This window comes from Rissa tridactyla, chromosome 8 (assembly GCF_028500815.1).
Source record: "Rissa tridactyla isolate bRisTri1 chromosome 8, bRisTri1.patW.cur.20221130, whole genome shotgun sequence".
Classification (NCBI taxonomy): domain Eukaryota; kingdom Metazoa; phylum Chordata; class Aves; order Charadriiformes; family Laridae; genus Rissa; species Rissa tridactyla.
Window position 1 is genome coordinate 23,468,473 of NC_071473.1, and position 22,980 is coordinate 23,491,452.

The window sequence follows — 22,980 nt, forward strand, 5'->3', positions numbered from 1 at the left end:
GAACATGAATAAAGTACTTTAAAAGTCCACAGGGTCTCGATCACCGATTTCTGTCACCAAGACTTGCTCCCGCTTAGTAGACAGGGAAGGGTGTCGCGAAGGGTCATTCACCATTTAATAGGCTGAGAACCAAAATCTGCCCTGCGTGTGTGCAAGGCAAGAGGAAGAAAAGTGACAAAACAAAAGCATTGACGGACCCATTGTGCATGTGCGTGCGGGCGTGTGTGTATGTTATTAGCTTCGTCTGGCCGCATTTGAAACACTTTTGTCAGCACCTAAAGGAACCACTTCTGAATTTAATGTAGCCAAACAGAATGAATTGCAGCCTGGAGAAAAGGGTGATCTATGTCTGACTTCTTTTCAGTGCTTACATGACTTCAATGAGCCAGATGCTTGTTTGTAAGTAATTACAGTTACTTTACAAGAAACTTTTTATGTCGAGTTTGTTTTTAAAATCCAGATTTTAAACTCAATCTTAGGAAAGGCATGGATTTTTTAATGTCCTCAGTGCTCTCCTCCTGGCATGTCAGCTGGGATTTTACACCAGAAGTGAAACCTTCTACTCAGGCAGGGCAAATTAATCAGAACACTGAATATTCCTGAAGAAAGAGCTTATACAGGGAAAAGAAAATGAACCAGATCAACCCATACTGACCTCAGCAGTAATATCCAGCTGCCCCAGTTCAAAAGAGCAGTGACAAATGCATTCAGGTGAATGGCTGGCCTGGCCTCAGTGCAAATAAACCTGAGCAAACTCTGCATGTCTGAGTAGTGCGTGCAAAATTCACTGTGGCTTTACCAATTGCCCGTGCAATGCGAACTGCCACTCTTCCCTCCAAGGGCACGTGGCGAGGGTCTCTCACCTCTATTCCAAGCCATGTACCCACAAAAAAAGCCAGGGAGAAGAGCACAAGTAGCAGGCAAGAAGGGTCTTGCAAAACAGAGATGGAGCTGTTCGTCCTTCCAGGAAAGGAGCAAGAGCAGTGGAGAATGTGGGCTGTCTCCCTGCTCCCTCCTGCACGGCTCCATGATGGCTACTTCATCACCATCAAGTGCTTCAGCCAAATCCTCTGCCTTTAGTTGCAAGAGTTTACTGACACAGGTGAGTTTTTCTTCACAAGTGCCTTTGACAGAGTAGATGAAACTCTGCTACATCTGGCTGTTTGCAGGAGTTATGTTGGTCAAAAGTGATTTGCTGTGAAGTAGCAAAGATCTCCATGCTCTGACAATGTCCCAGCAGTTCCTAACTCATCTGCAGAGCTTTCCTCTGCTGCCTTCGAGGGCCATCCAGATCAGACTCCAGTCTGGGAACAGCCCCGTGACACAGACAGCATACCCTGCTCTCCACTCAGGGACCAACCTGGGGTCACTGGTACCAACTGGGACAAGGGAGGAGGAGGAAATACAGTGAGGACTGGAGAGGGACCTTTCTCTCTATCTTAGGAAAGGGTTTTCTAGGACCACCCCTACTATCTTTCTGCTCAGACCGTATCATTTCCCCATGGGATATCTTGGTTGTTCATGTGATGCCAGCATTTCACCATGTCTGATTTTTATGTTATCTGGATTGTTTGTGCTGACACAAGATAAGGTGAAGTGGAGACGTCGCTGTTTCGTGCGGTGTGGGCTGCGCTGTATTTTCCTCTTGGTTTAGGCCAGGCTGGGCTTGATTTCCCAAGATCCCAAAGTGAATACATCCTGCCTGATTGCAGCCCTTCCTTTCTCAGAAATCATCCTGTGGAATAAGCCCTGAACAAAGTGTTTCCTCTTTCCCCTTTAACCCTTTTCCTTCCACCTAAGCGCTTTATGACCCAAGGCCTGCTCCAGAAGGCATGGATTCAGTGGGATTCCCTCCTCCTGCCCACTCGGAGGCTGTCAAAAGCCCAAAATGACAGCACTGGAGTGCCAGAAGTAAGCAAGTCACCTGCAATTTCACACCTGCCATCGCTGCTTTCATGGCAGCTGGCGAGGCGAGAAGTTGATGAAGGTCCCACTTGGCCCAGGCTGAAAGTCAAAGCAACTGTTGGACTTTTCAGAGAATGTCCTTCCCTGAAGTAGGGAGGCAGGTAGAAAAACCTGCTGGCAGCTGCCCGGGGGCATCTGCTTCCTTGCTGAGGAAGTATTTGTGCTTTTTGCATGCTGTCCTGTTCTTGGCAGCAGCTTTCCTGAGCTGGAAAAAGCATTGGCCATCATCAGCTGTGGATACTCTTTTTGGGCTGTGGATTTCTTTCTCACCACTGGAGCCACAGCTGACCTGTGTTGGCCAAGTCTACCTCCCTTCTAGGTGAGATTTAATAGGGCCAGGTGAGTAGCAATAACCATCCAGCAGGTTTTGGCTCCACTGGTCAAATCTAACCTGTAATTTTGCTTATTTCTCCCTAAAGGTGTGTATAAGAGAGGGCATAAACTAGGGAGCTCCATAGTACAACTGTGTAAATGTTTTGACAGGCTGAGCTCTGATGCCTGCTTTTCTGCCCTCCACGAAGGTTCTGCTGCCCACTACTAACAGGAGGATGTCCTGCCTGTCCACGGGCACACTCGTGTGGTATTTCTCATTTGATACGAGTTATGGCTCCCGGGGAGTAGCGATCTTGTGGACCTTTCTGGCCCTGACCAAGAGTTCACCACGGCCACTTGCTCCTCTAGATCTACAGGCTGAATTTCCCTCACCAAATACCCACGACCATCCACACATTAGTTCCGTGCTCAAGCCCGGAGGAGGGAGCGGGCCCCCCGCAAGAACCAAAGGAATTCAAACAGGAACAAGACTCAGGACAGAAACCAGACTCACAGAGGCTTGAGTACGTTGCAGTCTGGCCTCCTGGCCCCAATACCCTCTGACAGCTCCCAGAGCAGGAGCTGAGCAGGTTAGTGATTTGATCACGACACCGACTCCTGCAGGAGCTGCTGCTTCAAAGTCCCTGCTGTGCTGCCAGTCCTCAGCAAAGCACGCAAGGAGCTGCAAAGAGGCGCAGTCTCCAGGGCCTGTAGCAGTGACTTATCTTCGTAAGTGAAGAACTGCTGGCCAAATGCTGGGTCCAGTCCAACCCTTGAAAACTGGAGCTCTGCAATGCAACTTCAGCCAGGCCCTGGTAAATGACTGCTTGTTTGATGGCTAATTGCTTCTGAAAACAGAAGGCACAAACCCAATCTGGGCAGGTCTTATACTGTCCGTATCACCAAGGGCCACAGAAACACCCAACTGAAATCAAACACTACCAGTCTGTTTGAGACTTTAAGTGAAATTTTGTTTCCAAGTCCCCTTCTGTCGGACTGCAGGTGTAAAAAAGCTAAAGCCACCCGGGTAGCTCGGTTCATCAGGAATGTGTTAAGTTATGCCACAAAAACCATCCCCTTGCCAAGCAGCAAACATGCAGTGCTGCGAAAGGACATGCGTGCCTTCTAGTTAATGTCACCTTCACAGCTTCTATAGGTCACGGCACAAGCTCCGAAATAAGATGCCAGGCAAACACAGATCCCATTCCGAACAATGCCACAGGCCCAGGGAGAGCTGAAGAATTTAAGGGAAATGGAACAACAGGAAATAAGGAAAGTCCCTCCAGCAAAAACCCTGTGGCCCTTCAGTGGTTGCACAGCACTGTACCATATAGAGGAGCAATACAATGGAGTTACTAAATGACCGCCTGGCAGCAAGTATTCCCATGGCCATTCTTGCCAGCATGGGAACTATACAGATCACCAACAACAGAAGAGCTGTGTTCACAGGCACTGAGACAAACACATCCACTGCAAATAAAATTACTTCCTGAAGATCCTAAAGGCCTGGATGTACCATGCCATCATAACTGGTAAGTCATATCCTGAAGCAGGAAAAAACAGTGCCAGGAGAGCACCAAGAATCAAGCAACCTGGACAAGGACAGGCTAGGGTTTTGCCTGTGCCCTGGACTAACATTATGTGGATCGATGTAACCTGTAAGTCACTGCAAGGGAGGAGATCCCCTTCAGGGGGTCTTTGTCTGGCCTAGGGGAGGTTGTGGCTGCCCCATCCCTGGAGGTGTTCAAGGCCAGGCTGGATGAGGCTTCGAGCAGCCTGGTCTAGTGGGAGGTGTCCCTGCCCAGGGCAGGGGGGTTGGAACTAGATGATCTTTAAGGTCACTTCCAACCCGAACCATTCTATGATTCTATTCTATGACTCTACATATGGGAGAGATAGAGGACTAAGCCCACCCAGATAGGGTTTCACTCCTCTGCCTAGAAGTCACAAGGGATGAAGGCTTGGAGAAAGAGAGGGGAGAATTTTATAATCCCTTTTCTGGCAATAAAGCCCCTGTAAGATCCCAGGGAAAGCTGCTAGAAGCACCACCTCTGCCCAGGAAAGGAGTAGCTGGGCCGCCCTGACTGCAGCAGGGTGGGAGCCATACTGGCCTGAGCAGCTCTCTCCAGAGGATGCTACAGGGCCATGCACATAGAGGACAGCAACAAGGACAGGCTGGGGGACTCATGTGGAGGTTTAGCTCTCAAAACAGCTCCTGCAGGGATTCAGAGCAGGGCATTTCGGGCTAATCTCTACGTCCCCTCAGGGAACCTGAAGGATTACTGCTCTACATCTGCTCACAGGGTTGGGCCCCACCTTGTCAAGGCGGGGGAAGCGCTGACAGCCGCTCTCAGTTCATTAATCGGTTTGGAATAAACAGCAATGGGCCCTGTCCACTGCGGCACAGCACCTCTTAATTGACTCCCTTGCTCACAGGCCTGATGGCTTCTCTTGAGCATTGCCTAGAGCACAAATGCATCTCATGGTTTATCATCAAGGGCTGGCTCCTGGAAGCAGAGAGCTACAGTGTGGCTTCCTTGGCTATGTCAGGTGTTGGGGAAGGGTAGCCAACAAGAGTGTCTGGACACCACTGGTACCTAGCCAGCACTAGCCCATGGCTACAGCCCAAGGCAGGGTGGGAGTAGAGGTCCCTAGACAGCAGTCACCACTAATCCCCAGAGCTGTGCTTTCACCTGTTAGCCCATGGTCTCCCACAATCTGCTAACTTCCCAGCACAAAGGGCTGCAAAAGACCTGTGTGGGCTTACGGGTTTGTGCTGTTAACTATTCACCAAGATCACCTACTTGCTTCTCTTTCTGCTCTTCTCTCCCTCCTGAGCATGCCTCTGAAAAGCTCACTGCTGGTCCAGGCACCTGCTGTAGGGGACACATCACTGAGACTTCCTCCTTCCTTTCAGGACTGGGGATGCTGGTTTGGGATCCAGCTCTGGCTGTTCTAGCTCCCAGGCAACCACTGCCATCTGCTGGCTACTCTTTCCTTGACTGCTATGAAAATATGGAAAGCTAAATGAGGGACAGCCTTGCTATTTAGCCAGTTTTCCCCCAACCCCTCACATTCTGCTACTGAAACCATATCAACAGGGCTGACCCAAATCATTTAAATGATGTACGTTTCCAAAAAGGGAGCATTACATTTCAAACACTTTATTAAATACTGTTACAAATAGGACAATACATATCAGATGCTAAGTCAGAGATTCTTAATTTATGATTATAACTTAAACATAACTTAAGAAAGACTCTCATTTATAGTCAAAGCTTTAACAGCTTGATAAATCATACTTGCAATACACACATAAATCTCACAAATTTCATAGTATTTGTAAATAATATGCAGGCATGAAATCCTTACAAACACCTCTGAATTATTTTGAAGTTACTTAGGCCCAGATCAATGGCCACAGACCTACTCAGGAACAGGTATTTTACAATAGTTTACAGTTAACAGCAAAGAAATATCCACAGTAAAAATTGCACAATTAAATATTTATGTATACACCTGTATTACAGTGCATAATCCCACAGGGATGAGATCATTTCAGATCTACTTGCTGCATTCAGAAACCAGAGTACCTAGTATAAGCACTATGATTCCTAGTGCTATTAGAGAAAAAAAAAAAAAAAGACTTTAAAGTCCGTAAGCTTTCTGGGACATGCAGCAGAAACCCAAACAGTTGCCCATAACAGTACAGGCATATTTATTGACTGGGTCATCCTCTTAAAATGAACTGACTTCAACAATAAACCAGATCAATGGTTTCAAGGCTATTCAATTAATATTTTTCATCCCAATTATTCTGTTTCTGCAAGTATAACCCATATGTCTCCAGAGAAGACATCTCCAGCAGTGTAGTAAGTGATGTGAAATAATGCATGTCTTCACCTCACCTAGGTACCTTTGAGTAGACCAGAGGAGAAACCAGCCTCCTCTTTAGGCAGCAGCTTACTATTTGCTCACCATCTGGACAAGAGATGGCAAGCTCCCAGTTATGATAACTACATGACTGAATGTAGACAGTATTTTGCCAGAAGGCCAGAGTTTTACTCTCTGCTTGTCTTCAATGGAAATACCAGGCAGCTTGAGTTCAAAATTTCTGAGCAATACACAAGGCCAATCATATTGTCAGCAAGACGTAAAAACATCTGGACAGCTGCTGATTTGCATGCAGTTTCATCCTCCGGGAAGTCTCAGAGACATAAGTAAAGATGGCTTCAATTCCTGCAGAGAGAACAAAATTCCTCTATAAATTGGAAAATTGGCATAGATTTGTATTTGCTCTCATTTCAGAGGAATTTGTATGCAGGAGGTAGCAAAAATGCACAAAAGTGATCTTAATACTATATGCGGCTGGACAGAATGCTAAGCACCATGATCCTTAAGGAGCTGAATAACCATTTCAAAAGCAATAAATCCATCAGTCTTGTTAGGAACTTTCAAGCAATGCCAAGATGCATATTAAGTACCTCAAAGCACATATTGCTATTTCAGCAATTGTATAGCAATAGCAATTAACAGCTCTGATAGCTGCACTTACAAATTCTCTTCCTTTTAATCACACAAACAATCTCACGTGCTTACCTGAAACACGTGGAGTTAGACATTCTGGCCAGCACTTTGGAAGCTACCTTCGGTGGTTAGGCTCTGGCAGCTACTATAAAAAACAGAAATGAAAAGTACTTTAATGACAAATGGTTTATATCAAATGGATTTTAGCAAAGTGATTGCAGTGTTTTTCATACTGCTTTTTGAGACACAACTTACCTGGAAGGAGTAAATTTCTTTGCTACAAAAAGAATAAGAAAAGGTATTAGTATTTCAAGATGAAAGCCCCTCATGCAAACGTTTTATTCTATTAAAAAACCTCTCATTTCTGAATATCTGATAAAAAGCCATTACCTAGCAATAAATCTCAGAGGCAGTTAATACTGCGTTATCATTAGCCCCATCTCAAATTCCCATTCACTTTCCCTGGCAGTAATTACTGATAAATAGAATGCTGTTCTTTTTCTTCTAATTCTTGTTTTCTAAACATTTGGGGTTTCCTATTTGTGATTTTCAAATATTCGTCCAAAATCCAAGCATGACATGCACACAGGCTTCTTGAAAATAATTTCAGAATTCGTTTAAGTATAGGAATTTTCACTTTTTCAAGAGGCATGGTATTGGGCTTTGGTGGTGGGTTTTTTTTTTCTCCACTGAAAATTTTTCAGGAAGGTGAATAAAACCAGTGGACCCAGTCCAATCGCTCACCTTTTCTTCGGAGACGTCTTGCAAGCCAAAGGAGGAATGATGCTGTGGACAACAGAGAAGCACTTGTGGCTGCTATGCCCACAGAGACATAGCTGACTAGTTCAGATGCTGAAAGGATGAAAAAATTTCAGTGAGATCAAAAGGCATGTGAGGTCTCTGAAGCCCTCTCTACTTCATCCTTTCCCTTGTGCCCTTCAAGAGGAATCAGAACTGAAGCTTGTAACCCTTAAGTTTTCTCTTGCCAAGACAGTACATGTCCTGTACACAAGACAAAACGCTGTATACTAAAAATTATTCCACCCATTGGCAAAGCAATGGCAAGGCAACAAGCTAGCTATACCAGGGTCTGTCTAACCTCTACCTCACATGACAATTTATGCTCCTCATTTTTCATGTTTCAGTTCATATTTTAATTCTCACTGTGCTGTCTTCCTCTTTGAGCAATCCTGTTGAGATCAATGAAATTATTCAAGGATCTAGATTCTGTTCAAGAAAATTAAGTGGAGTTGAGCTTTTAGGACCTCAAGCAAAAGCATTTCAGTGAGACCAAGTATGTTCCCACTGAGGACAGCGACAGAGCTCTTACTGCCTTGAATAGGAAGGCAAGGCTGAGACTTCTGTCCTGTAAAATTACAGCCTTTGACAGAAAAGCTCTGTGAGGTCTTTTGACTGAGGTTGTTCTCCCAAGAAACTATCACACCAAATTAAGAAATCTATGAACTTTTCCTCTGAGAACAGACTTATGAATGCAAATTTCCCCACAAGGTTCTGTTTCTCTAGAAAAGCTTTTTTTTCTTCATTCATATGGAAAAAGCTCAACATGAGAAATATTTTAATTAAAAACCAAACCATCCAACCCAAAATCGGGTTGTGGCTTTTGGTTTTGGAGAAGAAATCAACATTTTTCACCAAGACCTTTTAGGAATTTTTCCCCTATCTATTTTCAAAAGACATACTGAAAGATTTTGTTGGGTTTTAAAATAATTCATGGACTTTCCTAGAAGTACTAGCTCACTGGCTGATGTTACTTCCTCCACCCTTCCATACCTCATTTGACTAGAACCCCAGTGCCATCTCTCTGTGGCTAGTCACAGGTTAAATACCTTCACATGTGGGCAGACTAGCACTCCAGTTTCCTGAATGACCACACTCGAGAACATGAGAACCGTTGAGCTTCCATCCTTCTAAACAACTGAAGTGGCAGGCTGTGTTGTATGTGAAGTTCCCAGCACCATGTGAGCAATCCATAGAGCCTTTCTCAGGAGAGCTCAGTGGTTCACACTGTACAACTGAAATACAGAAAGAAATGGTTAAGTCATTAAGGACTTTCCTGTCTTTGGCCCTATTTTTTTGCTCTAGCTGATGTACACTTTATTTTCAAATTCATTTGACTTAGGGATGGGAGCAGTTCACAGAGCCACGAGCAGGCATTCCTAAGGCAGGGCAAGTCACAGCTGAAAACATGAGGCAGCACAGAGTTTAGTTTGGAGCCAGGACCCGATAAGAATATGGCTTTCAGTGTGCTGTCCAGTGACAAGAAAACTGTATTTTTCCAACCCAGTAAGTCTTACCTTTGCATTTTGGCACTGGCTCCGACCACTGTCCCTGTGCTGTGCACTCAATGCTGGAGGGACCATCCAGAACATAGCCCTCACTGCAGCGGAAATCACAACGTGAGCGATAGGTGAGATCTGAAGGAGCATGGTCACAGGTCACAAAGCCTTCTTCTGGCCAGGTTACAGCCTCACACCTCACAGCTGTAACACACAGATCACAACAGCAATCAGCACAGATGTCTCAGGAATTCAACACGCCAATGCTGACAACCCCAGGTGGTCAGGGGAGCAGGGGTAAGGAAAGGTACCTGCACAGGATGGCTGCTGCCTGTCCCAGGCCCCAGAAGACCCACACTGCAGTGTGGCTGGTCCTGTCAGAACATATCCTTCCTCACAGGTGAACTCACAGGTGGTACCCCAGGTGAGCTCCACAGAGGGATGGGAGCAGTTCACAGCACCATGAGCAGGCATTTCTAAGGCAGGACAGGTCACAGCTGAAAAGCAAGAGAGACAGCGCAGAGCTTAGCTTGGAGTGGGTTAAGATAAACACCCTTTGAGCTGACAAGAGGACATGCCCTGCCTGGAGCTGTTCCCTACAGAGCCATAGTGCTTCCTTTCAGACCTAGCAGTTTCTCAGGAAACAGGGATTTCAGCATGTTGCACAGTGCAGCCTGAACCCTTAAACATGCACGCTATCTTGAGAATGGCTCCAGATTATACTCCACAAGCGGACTGGAGAAACAGACACTGGCTCCCATTTGGAGTGTAAGGAATAAAGACTTCCTGTCAGAACACTTAACTTCAAAAGCCTGTTATCATATGCGTTGGGGACACAGTTCCTGAGTGTTGCTTGTCACCCTGCACTGCTGTTTCCTCTTTAATACAGCAGGCTAAATGATCCCCATGTTGAGATCTGCTTATGAAAAGTCTTATAAACTCGCTGGGGATAACTGTTACTCCTTGACTACACTTGAATGAGGAAGTTTTTTCAGACTATTCAAACTACTTGAAGCTTTAACTGATTATTTCCAACCCAGTAAGTCTTACCTTTGCATTTTGGCACTGGCTCCGACCACTGTCCCTGTGCTGTGCACTCAATGCTGGAGGGACCATCCAGAACATGGCCCTCGCTGCAGCGGAAATCACAACGTGAGCGATAGGTGAGATCTGAAGGAGCATGGTCACAGGTCACAAAGCCTTCTTCTGGCCAGGTTACAGCCTCACACCTCACAGCTGTAACACACAGATCACAACAGCAATCAGCACAGATGTCTCAGGAATTCAACACGCCAATGCTGACAACCCCAGGTGGTCAGGGGAGCAGGGATAAGGAAAGGTACCTGCACAGGATGGCTGCTGCCTGTCCCAGGCCCCAGAAGACCCACACTGCAGTGTGGCTGGTCCTGTCAGAACATATCCTTCCTCACAGGTGAACTCACAGGTGGTACCCCAGGTGAGCTCCACAGAGGGATGGGAGCAGTTCACAGCACCATGAGCAGGCATTTCTAAGGCAGGACAGGTCACAGCTGAAAAGCAAGAGAGACAGCACAGAGCTTAGCTTGGAACAAACCATAAAAAGTTTTTTTTCTTCCCTGAAACTTAGCAACATACCCACTAAATGGAAGCAGCTTTAGAATGGAGATCTACTGTGCTGCCATTTCAGAAAGCAGATAGGAGTGGAAAGATCTCAAAACGGAAGACTAACTCTTAAGGCAAGGCTATAAATTCATCTGCAGCTCATGACAGCAACTAGTTACAATCCAAAATTTTCCCATTCTGACTGCTGCTTGGTGATGTTTGATGCTTTTATTTGCTTCAAACAGCAGCTTATTCTAAGCCGAACGTCTCAAAAAATAATTCCTATAGTCAGGAGTAACTGGCCTGTTGTGAGAAGTCTCACAGCTAGATCAGCTCCATTCCCTGTTCCTTACTAAGAGGTGGAAAAGTCTTTCCATACAAGGAAATCTAGACCAGGGCCAGAACATTCATCCTGCTTATTTCATCCCTTCAGGAACCTGTGTGCTGCAATAAAATAGCACCTTTACCACATAATTAATTACAAACGAATGGGCCAGAACTTCAATTTGTACCTACTAACAGAGCAACGCTGAAGTTTAAAGAGCTATGTAGAAAGTTCATCTATCACTGCTTGAGAAGTTCACCTTTGCATGCTGCAAGGGGGGCAGACCAGGCCCCAGAAGAGGTACAGTATACAGATTCCAGTGCGGTCAGTTCATAGCCTTCCTCACACTGAACTGTGCAGGATGAGTTGTAGCCGAAGTTCTCCAATGGATGGTTGCATTCAAGGCTCCCATGATCAGGTTTCTTTAGCGGATCACAACTCTCAACTTCAAAGAAACAGAAGGTGGTACACAGTTTCATTGGCTGAGCAGGTAAATCAACGAGCCAGACAAATTGAACACTAGCTAGCATGAACATCACCCTGGCTGAAAAGCAGGATGGAGTAATCTTACCAAACTCGCATTCAGGTCCATAGAACCCAGGGTTACAATGGCAGGTGTGATTGTTAATAGTCTCTACGCATTCTCCACGGCCACTGCAGAGAGATGGGTTGCAAGAAGCTGGGGAAAAAAAAAGAAGAAAAAAATACAGCAAATTATAAAAGAATCAGCAATGACCACTAACGAAGCCTGGTGAGTGCTTTATCTTTCTGGCATTAAACAAGCACTTTGTATAGCAAAAGAAAAGCAGGGTGTTTGGTACATAAGATTACCCTGTGATTTCACAGAAGCATTTCAGTAATCAACACCTTTGACAGACCAGCTCACAGTGAAAGGATTCTACTGGTGGGAAAACTCCATGACCAGTTGTTCTCAGATAGACATCTATTAGCAATATTTAAATTGCAAAAAGAACAATATACTATGGGGTAGGTAGAAATCCTCAACAGGTACATTCTTCATTAACTCACCACAGCTCTAATTTGGCTGATACTTGTCTTGGACCTTTTTTTTTTGACCTAGCCTTAGCCACCTCTACACAAAGTGTTTAATCTAATCCAGCGGTCTACAGTCAGCAGACAGGTGCCTCCAAAAGAGCCATTCTTATCTAGCTGAGACATGCGCTTGAGAGTGGGATGAAAGTCACCAACTGGAAAAGCCTGTTTCTCTCCACTGATTATAGAAAAGATCTGGTGACTTGCTCATAAAAGATGTATAATATTCTGGGTGCTAAAAGCTAAGTGAGATCAATCCAGCTCTTAGAACAAAAACAACCTCAGCCCTGTAAGGATAAGTGTACAAGTGCTTACAGGGTCAGGTAGTTAATATGTAAGACTAGGTTGAACAAACAACTCATCCCACCGTCTCATCTCCCTAGGGGCACACTAGAATGGTCTTTATCATACCGTACCTGTGTAGCACAAGGCGACCTTCTTTTTCTCACACTGCTCATCATTCCATTTGCCATCATCCTTCCCTCTTTTGATGTAGATTTCAACACAGTCCTCGTTGTTCCCTTTGCCATTTGGCTCACCTGAAGCCCAGTTTTTTGCCTCTTCTGTCAGTTCTTTGTTAGTTCCAACCCAGGTCCATACGTCATTAACTTTTCTGATTCCAATCCAGTAGTAACCCGGATTGAAGGGTAAGAAGTTATTGAGATAGTTGATTTCCTCCTTATTCTGAATGGCAACCATGTTAGTATACCTCTTTTTGCACCACAGCTCTGCTTCCCTGTAGGTCATGTTTGTGTCTGAATAATGGTATGTCCAACAATTTACTCCCTGCAGTATTGTAAGTCCTAGAATGAAAAGATGTCAAAAAGTTGGTGTCTGTCTTTTTCCCTCCTCTCTCTCTAGAAGAGGATATATAAAGCTCTATAAATATTGCAAACTTATCAAGATCTGAAACTGCATAAAAAGTAGTGGCAATTATTTTATAAACAATTAACTCTCAAGCTTCAAAAGAGGCTATGTCTGATCACACAAAGCTTTGCAGACTTTGTAGCAAACTACAGGAGCCAATTATGTATTTGACAGGCAAGCAAGGAAACATGCCGTTGCAGCTAGAGGCTCTTCTCTGTGAACCTAGCCTCAAGCTAATTGGGTCAGGTTCAAAAATTCTGTTTAATTCTGAGCTCAAACAGAACAGGCACACCAATATTACCATCTGACTAGTTTTCTACAGTCGTACACACTTACCATAAGCAAGAAGAGACAGAAACCACAAGCAATTCATGTTTCTGGGATTTTTCTCTTCTCTTTATCTTTTAAGCAGACAGCTATGAAAGATCAAAGGAACACATTTGTAAAGAACAAATACTGACTTTTTACAATTCAATACAGAATACTGTAAATGCAATCTTTTCTACATACTTTTAAACCATTATTCTAAAGACTTAAGTAGTTTTCCATTTTTAAGAAATTATTCATTGCAAAACAGTTCTTAATATCAAGATGGCTTTTAAATGTAAGCAGCTTTTGAAGGACAAGAAAACAGAATTCCATCTGTCCAGTTTTCCTTTAGCTGAGCAATGAAACAGAATAGCACACGCCGTTTGTACTCACAGGTTGCAGTTGTGGTGTCCGGGTGGCAAAAGTCCTCTGCGATATTTCTCAGTGACTGCTTTCCGTTGCTGAGTGGCTGAATACAGACTTCAAGTTCAGCTCCAAGTGTCTGGACTGTGTAATCCTCTGCCTTTACTACTGCCTTTTATTCTCTCAACTGGCCTGTCCTCCACGCGACGGGAAATTCCGTGTGGAAAAAAAATATCTTGGAAAATCCCGGATCTGGCCCTCCCACACATTAAGCCTGACACTTCCCCTTGCCAAATCAACCCTCTCACAAAGACACACGGTGCTGACAAACTGCCAAGTGCTGCATTGCATAGTTTTACTGACAGAAACACACAATTCCAGGACATGAGGAGTTAGTTTGAATTAGCTGCATGAAGACGCAGATTCCAAGTTTTCACCTAGCATCATGTTTTGCACCAAGGATGTGCCGGTTGTTTTGGGATCTCAGTAAGAAAGGCATCAACACTCAAAGCTGGTTAACGAAGTTTGAGTAAAAGATAGAAACTGCAGCACTGGAGAAGCCCTTCCTTGTGGATAACAGCATGCTGCGCAGAGTTCTCATTTGTGGTAAGGTTTGCCAGCCCCAGGATTGCTAGTACTCTTCTAGACTCTTGTTCACAATACAGATTCATCAACCTGGTAGCAGTCAAGCTTGATATGTGGACTTAACTTTGAAAAGTCCCTCGGACAATATGCTCCTTACCTCAATAGAGTTACAATTCCTGAACAGGTGCATATAATATTTCAGGTGGACAAGACAATACACTAGTCTCACACTGAAATCATGCACATTTATTGTGTGTACACTGATGAATTATACTACTGCAGAGAGCAGTCACAGGGTGTCCATGGTATGGAGACACACGCTTGAGAAATCACGGACGCTTTGATATAGTGGGTTGATAAGCAGTCACAGCCTACTCAGAGCACACTTGAGAAGGCAGTAACCGTGAGGATCACTGGCTCCTTGCACAATACTATGCTGGCTGCACCACTCCACTCCTTGATCCTCATATGCACCCTCACATGTATGCCACTTCAGTGATGAGCAACTTACCACTCTATGTGCAACAGTAGTTTTGGATATTCTCACTTAAGTATCCTTCTCGCCTCTGTTACAGGAGGTCTCACAAGTACTGTTGAGGGCTATAAGTAGGGAACGGGCATCCCAAGTAATAGACACATTAGCTCGGTTGTCAACCCTGTGCAAAGGCACAACACTAGAAGCTTGTCACGGAGTCCACATTCCCCAGCACTCCCAACCCTGGTTGACACAAAGTGGTATTATTCCTGCGCGCCTTGATCAGCCATGTCACCCCACCCCTTGCTCCATGTCCACTGAGGCACTTGCTACGAAGACTCCACCAGACAGCCCAGTTGCCAAATTGGTATCCCAGACATAAGGACTCACCATTATGGGTGAGGTTTAACAAGGCTCAACATTCAAAGGACTCAACAAGGGTTGTCAGTGATAGAAGGACACAGGGTAGCACCCAATTCATACCTGTAGAGCATAGTTATAGTTTATACAGTGCATGTTGGAGCTCTTATGTTGGAGCCTCAGCCTGTTCTTACAGAATAAAGATTGGTAGCTCCTGGATACAAAGCTAAAATCTTAGCTGGTATCAATTAACAATTTTTTCCACAAAAAATATTTTCAAGTAGCCATACCTTAATAGATCTGCCCATCAAAGAAATCCATCACAGACAAGAGGATAAAGAGCATATTCTAAAACAGCCTCAGTTACTATCAAAATATGAGAGTTTACTAGAAATTGCAATAGTCCTAGAAAGCACGTCCGAGTCAGTTACTGAATGGAGTGAGGATTAAAAACAACATACTGAATATTTGTAGGGAGAGGAACACTTTCTAGCAGGTGTGAACCAGCAAAGTTAGAAACACATACAAACCACCAAGAAACTCCGGAAAGTTGAGGTTAACTCTTGGCTATGTCACAGACTCATTCTGCAAGCCCAGGCCTGGGCCAGCCTCGCTCAGAACAACCAGATGTCCAGAGACTTACAGGGAGCATTGGATCAGGACTGCTATTTCTTTAGCTTCAGCTGTTCATCTGTAAATTGGGAGTGAAAACATTTCCTGTCTGCCAACTTTTCTCTGTGTTCTTCAGATTGTAAACCCTCCTAACAGAGGCTGGTATTTTCAATGCACCTGTAGAGTACTTCATGCAGCATGGCCTAAATTCACAGGGGTCCTGTAAATGTTCTCCTAATACAAACTAGTGAGTTTTGATAGGGCAGTCTTTTTTTTTTTTTCCCTAAAACCTTGCTCAGCTGTTAGAATTGTAGACACGGGAACAGTTTATATCCTTCCTGGAGCCAGGAGGCAGAAAATCCGACACCTTTTCCTGGAGATTCACTTTTTCAAGTCATTTTATGAGCTTCCTACTGGTAAGTGTTCATCCTCATCGTGGCCAAAGCTCCGAAGTTGAGTGGGGAAAACTATCAGAATCACTTTGCCAGTGGAATCTCCGGAGGAAGGAAGACAGCATGTCACAGTTCACAATAGTCTTCCTTCACAGGGGCTGTATGAGGCCTCTTGTCTGCAGCAGATAAAAAACCACACAGAAAAAAACAGAACACCAAAGCCTAACAGCAATATGCCTGTAAAAACTCCAGCCTAAAAAAAGACTGCCTCTTTTTGTTGGCAGTATTCCCTTATGTATCACTGACATGGGGCTCTCTTCGGTTTTTCCCAGGGAATTCTGCTATCCACAGAATATATTTTTATCTTCTTTAAAGGTAATGGAAGATAAATACAAATGCAAAATTTTTATAAAAAAAGAAAGCCTGAAAAGCATTTTCAAAAGCACCCAACTCAGAAGTTAAGATCTCTTTATTAAAAGTCAAAGGCACTTAAAAACTTCAATCCTGTTGTTCAGGAAGACTGGGATTCCTGTGAGCTAAAGCTCATACTGGATCCTAAGTTACATAGGTGTTTCAGTAAAAATACCTCTGATACAGTTAATTAGGTTGATCTGCAGATATTCAAACGAGAAATACCATCCAGCCGGCCTCTTAGCTGGTTTCCATGTTACTGATTTATTCTCTTCTCATTGTTATTTCACATTTGTGTTTTTTTAATTCGTTTGGCAATTGATTTGAGAATACAAGAGCCTGTTTTCTTGTGCTGTACTGAGCTGGGTGTAGTTGTCCACTCTCCTCTTGTGCTACACAAACACAGATATAGTTCCTTAAAATGAATCCAATTCCTCTCTGCCAGAAAAACGTGATACTCTAAACCTAAATTAAATCACATTTTTAGAAATGCTGAACACTTCTTATTCCCATACACTCCACACCTTCCTTTCCACAAGTGAAAGACTTTTTTTTTCCCCCCCCCCCAATGAATGGGAATACCCCTCCAGATCATCTCTGTTCCCTTAGAAACAGAGGAGCCTACCAAGGATTATCTACCAGCAACTAAGTTTCCAACTAAGTTGGAAGGTTTACTTGGTAGGACACTATGAGACATAAAAGGTAAGAAAAGAGTGTATAAACACATTAGGAGTAAGAATAACAAAAACCACTGAGGTCTGCTATTTAAAGGACAGCAATTGACAGAGAACATGTCAAATTGCCATTTCTTTCCATACAAAGAAGAGTTAACAAATACTCACTGTAATAGTGTTACACATTGGGAAAAGAAAACAAGTCAGAGTATGGAGAGAGCGGAGTGAAGACTATTTAGATTAGTTACAGCCAATCAAGTTACTGTTTAAGGATCCAAACCCTCAGTAATTACCTTTGAGAGTACGGGGAAAGGTGTCAGAGCGCTGACGAAAAGCAAATATTGCCCCTCTCTATCTTGGAAAGGAAGATCAAGGTAATTAGAAGCCAGGCCTTCCACGTAATCACCTACAAAAGATACCAGAACCATACTGAAAATTTTTTAAAGAAAACAATTGAAAAATCATCAGAAGGTTACTATGCTGTCAAGAACAGCTGACATTGATATGATTGATTTTTTTCTTGGCAGATCAATCTAGTTTGTACTTCAAGGCTGAGTGAGTAACAAAGAAACAATAGCATGCTACAGTTTGCTATGATTAAGACTTTTAATACTGTCCCATGAGACACTCTTATAAGCAAACAAGTGAAATAGTACTTAGTCAAAATTGCCATAAAATGAAGATGCAAAAGATGTAACCACTACTCAAAGGGCAGTTTTTCAAAGATCACTCTCAGTCTGAGGACTATAGAAATGCGCCCTGCAAGGGCTTATCCTGAATTAACTTCATCTAATTTAAGCTGGGTGGCAAATTATCATCTAAAATGCTTAGAAAATTTGCAGATGACACCAGGCTCTGATGAATTGCAAGAGTTCCAAAGGACAAATGTAGGACTTGAAGATTCAGATAAATTAGAGATGTGATCCAGAAGAAATGAGGACAAATCAATAGAAACAGACACAACAGTCTTAATCTAAAAAATCCAAAAAAACAAACACCAACACAAACAAACAACAAAAGAAAACAAACCCCCAAAAACATAGAAACAAAATGGGAAACTGCTGGCTGGGCAGGAGAACTGTAGAAAAGGAACTAGGAGTTATAGCAGATGACAAATTCAATATGGGTTAATGATTTGTTGTCATTTTTAAAAATAGGAAATGCTGTTCTTCTATGTAGGAATAGGAAAATGAAAATTATTTGAGACACAATTTGCAATTATTCCATCCAATCTGCCATTGACAAATCTCCTCTGGTGTACTGCACCTAATCTTAAGTACCACAATTTTAGAAAGCTACAGGCAGACAAAATTAATCAAATCCTGAGCACCACAGTCAATACATTATTTAGAATGAGATCAAAGTTTTATTCTCTTTTTGAAAAGAAACTAGGACCATCTTATCCAATCATGACACCCTGCACTGTTTTTATAACAAAACCAAAAAGATTCTAAGATTTACTAATTTTCTTATGAACACCCACATTTTGTTTGCTTCCCTGAAAACATACATGAATGCTTGTCTGACTTTTAAGTGATCTAATCTTCCCAACTATCTGCTTTCCACAGATCACAGTTCAAGTAACACATGCTCAGAAAATGTGGCTTATGTGCAAACACCCAAAGCATTTAACTGTTTTATGTAGAAATGGACGATAGAGGAAAGAAATCTATACAATCTACTAAAACCTAAAAGGTATTTTAGAGTACCTATGAGGCATGTAGATCAACAGTTCTTTATGTTCACTTGGGGCATAACAAGTAGTGGTTGGATTGATCTGTAGCAAAAAAGTTTTAAAGGAATTTTTTCTAAATAAGGAGGCCATGAAATGTGAGAACAGGAGTTTTGTAGAGTCCAGCCTTCTGTTGGAGATTTTTAAGTCTTGATTTGAGAAACATTTGTCAATACCTTTATCAATAGCTTATGAAAATGGGATGCAGTAGGAAATTATTTTAGATTATCTAAAGTTCTCTGTTGAACTTGATGAAATCACAAAAATAATACAAATACAGAATATGGTGAGATCTCAGGTAAGCAGAATATATATGTGTACCTATGGACATATAGAAAGAGACAGAGATTAATTTTCCACGTCTGTTTTAAAGAATGGTTCTTTACCTACATTATAAGATTATACCTCCATTTACATATTTCTAAGTCTTCTTTTTTAAATATTTTAATGATGCGTTTATGTCAACAGACAAAAATACAGAATTAAGTACCTTTGAATAATCCAGTTCCACCTCTCTTCTAGGAGCTATATTTGTCATTCCTAAATTAAAACACTTTGTAAGTATTTATATCAAAATAGTTTGTATAGCAGACATTTATCCCATGGCAAAGAGCTGTAGAACTACTTGAAATTTTGAAGTCATGGAAAAAAACCCATCTTCACCCACAGTAACACTCAGTAGAAAAGGAAGAGTAAGAGCTTTAGCCAGCCTTGAGGGGAAAAGAAGTTCTGGTGCCAGTAGTGAAGGTGTTTCCTGTTTGGAGAAGAGCTTGAAACACTAATTCTTTAGAAATTCAGAGACAAAAGGTCTAAGGCACAAGTTTTCCCCAAGGTCTAGATGGGAAGAAAAGATAATTTCCATAAAACATACTCATCCCTAGGCCTCTGTGTCTCATTAAGTATAAGGCAGGCAATACAGAAGCCGGAATTTCTCAGGCTGCCCAAGTCAGTCTCCACTCTGTCTGGATTGAAACCTCAGGAGCCAGAAAATCTTATCTCCGCTTCTCATTTCAGGAACTCGCTGATGTGACTCAACTGCTCAATTTCCTCCAAAGAGGCAAAAATACACATTCAAGAATCTAACCTGAGGCCCGGGACCACTTGCACCGGCAAGGTGTGATTCAGTGCATTGAAACACGAAACAGAACAAAGGAGCACAGGAAACAACTCGCACCTTGAGTTAAGAAAAAAGCGGGGCTGGTCTTAGCATTGTGCATACTTGGCTGTCTGCAGTTGCAGATGGAACTTGATTATTTTTAATTCTACTATTGCAGAGCTTGATTATTTCTAATTCCACTGTTGGAAATTATGGCAGAGAATCTCTTGAAGCCTCGCCACCCTTCACACACATGTAAGAAAGAAGAACTACATAACCCATGCATAGACCCAGCACTGTTCATTTTACTGTCCAGGTCTGTTCCATAGACCCTTACTCTCAGCAGGTGAGATGTCCCAGATGTGCCACTGATGAGGTTGCCGGCTCCGAGGAAGAGAACAGTTACAGCTTTTGGCAAATGAGAGGAGTGAGAGGAAGTTTCAGGATTAGGAGATTAAGTAGGTGGTTGGTTCTGTGAAAGTGGTCATCACAAGAAATGTTTTTTGTTTTGCAAATTCTTTGCTTAGCTTCTGCCTAGCTCTGTTCCCAGAAAATATTGTTTTGACTTATTGGGTAGCATGTGAACTAACAGTAGCAATGGAGTGCTGACACGACCTTCCATTCTCCATTTGCAGTATTATGAGGGATAGACTACAAAAAGGGCAGTAGCTTCACTTCCTTACTAATACACCTCACATAGTTTACGAACTCCAAGCTTCAGGTCTGTTATATTCAGTGCTTAAGTCAGTTTCAGGTAAATAATTTTTATACATCAATGGACACAATATTTAATGTGTTTGAGTACACAGCTAAAGCAAAGTTCAACAACAAATTTTTAATCATTAAATACAGCACCTTATAACTTCAATATTGTAATTTCTCACATTTCTCCATAAGTTTTCAGTCCAAACTGCCCACCCCAGAAGCTGTACTGCTCTAGCAAGAAATGTCTGCTAAGCAAGCTTTAGAGAAGGCCAGTACTTTTTTTTTAGTCCTTTATTTTTTTACTAGGAAACAAGCCATAAATGAGCTCTCCAAGTGTTATCTGCACAAGATCATAAACTAGAGCACCACATTTTTGAAGAATCTAGAAATTTTGGATCATGTATCTAAAAGGTGCTTTGGTGATACTGACCTCTGTATTTAAAGCCAAGCCTCAGAGACTGTCATCACTGTCTGATAACATTTATAAAACCAAGAAGCAGAAAGGTCCATCACCAAACCTACTGGCATTCTATAGAATGAGATCTTACCACTTGGTATCTGAAATCTTCAAAGCAGAAGACCAAAGTACAAGGAACAACTGCACAGCACTGAGAAGTTAAACCTGACCCACGAACAGCTGGCAAACACATTATCATTCATGCTACTCATCACTTTTCTCAGTCAGTAGACCATGAGAGAACAGAAGTTCTTGAATTAAGTACTCTTTCAGAAGCATTCTAGCCACTCCACCACAAGTTTGCCACAACCATAAAGTCCATGAACTTCCAAGAAGTTTATTTCTATCAGCTGGACAAGTAATTGCTTTTTAGTACAGTTGTGTTTAACATAAAATCCTTAGTGGAGGGTACTTTAGTTGATACATATAGTAGTTTTTTCAAGAACAAAGAAATTCATCACTAACATTGAAAGCAATGGTGTTATATGGCTCAATGTTACCATTTTCCAGACAAAAATCAGCATCACTAAGCTTTTTAAAGTTCCAGTTAACTGGTGTCAAAATCATTAAGACTTTCCTTATTTCCTGGGCCTGAGAACAATACTTTAACTTTCCAGTGAAGATCTTCCTCTTCTGCCACTTCTAGATTTCTTGACTCCTCAGGAAGGGTGAGTCTGTCATCTACCCTGAAATTACTGCGCTTTCATATTTGAGCCTAAAAAGCAATCCACAAAGTCATTTTTCTCAAATGCAAAGCATGTGCCCTCCACCCCCTTGATAACTCTTCACTGGAAGGGTGAGTTGCAGGGAACAGGCTGCCCAGGGAAGCGGTTGAGTCACCATGCTTGGAGGTATTTAAAAGACATGTAGACATGGCACTTAGGGACATGGTTTAGTGGTGAACTTGGTAGTATGAGGGTAACGGTTGGACTCAATTATCTGAAGGGTCTTTTCCAACCTAAGCAATTGATTCTATGATTCTATATTTATCCTTCCTGGTGCATATTAGTTGGGGTTTTCCCTCTCATTTATCAGTAGGCATTTACTCATCTTCTGTAGCCACACATGACTGCAATCAGTAGCAGAGTCTGTTTATTTACACCACAGGAGTCACAATCAGCAAAGATTACTTTCATAATAGGTATTGGATCAGCAGGAAGTGAAGGCATTGTCATTTATCATCTATAAAATAATACTGGGCTTGCACGCATCATTCTTATTTCAAGCAGTTAACAGTTCAGATTACTTGTACTTTTTCTAAGCAACAAATGTTAGACTGGGTATATAAAACACAAAACAGAAGCTACCCTACTGTCAAAACAAAATGAAAGATCCAGACTTATGCCTACCTGAAGTAAATTAGGAGTGCAGTTTGTCTATACCCTCTAGAGTCAAAGACAGACAAAGGTTTATCTAAAGGTTAAGTCAAAGGAGATCCATTCGCTGTTAACAACGAAAGCAAATATATTTGCTTACATGCTTAAAGCAATGAGAAAAGAATTCAGAACAAAACTGATGGTATTGTAATTTTTCATCTCCTATTCAGGTTATGCCATTAGCTACTACATAAACAAAATAAGAGTTAAACCACCAATTCTATGGTTTGCTTCTATCCCCTAAGGCAGGATTCAATTTTCTTCCCCTGAAATAAACAGTGTAGATGCCCTTTTAAAGGCATTTCCCTCACTTACTAGAGTATGTAATTTAGTAACATGGAGTAACAAGAATACATTCCTACGTATACCAAACACTGCTCCTTGACCACGGCACTCTCTGAATGCCAGCATTTGGGAAAGCAGCTTTTCATTCTTTTGCTCTGCATGTGATGTCCCTTCTCTCAGAGCAGAATTATTGCTGTAGCTAAACCAGTCCACAGACAAGA

The 22,980-nt window shown here is 42.5% G+C and overlaps 1 protein-coding gene across 1 annotated transcript; it reads right to left on the reverse strand.

Annotated features, from left to right (window-relative positions):
- Nucleotides 1–5,445: 5,445 nt before the first annotated feature.
- On the reverse strand, nucleotides 5,446–15,820 carry SELE (selectin E). Its single transcript, XM_054213210.1, has 14 exons — nucleotides 13,630–15,820; nucleotides 13,264–13,343; nucleotides 12,477–12,863; nucleotides 11,579–11,686; nucleotides 11,267–11,452; nucleotides 10,445–10,630; nucleotides 10,152–10,337; nucleotides 9,413–9,598; nucleotides 9,120–9,305; nucleotides 8,652–8,837; nucleotides 7,549–7,656; nucleotides 7,060–7,081; nucleotides 6,877–6,949; nucleotides 5,446–6,516 (listed from the first exon to the last, which is right to left on the reverse strand). The coding sequence occupies exons 2-13, from the start codon at nucleotides 13,298–13,300 to the stop codon at nucleotides 6,892–6,894; spliced, it is 1,836 nt and encodes a 611-aa protein (XP_054069185.1). The 5' UTR covers nucleotides 13,301–13,343; nucleotides 13,630–15,820; the 3' UTR covers nucleotides 5,446–6,516; nucleotides 6,877–6,891.
- Nucleotides 15,821–22,980: the final 7,160 nt, after the last annotated feature.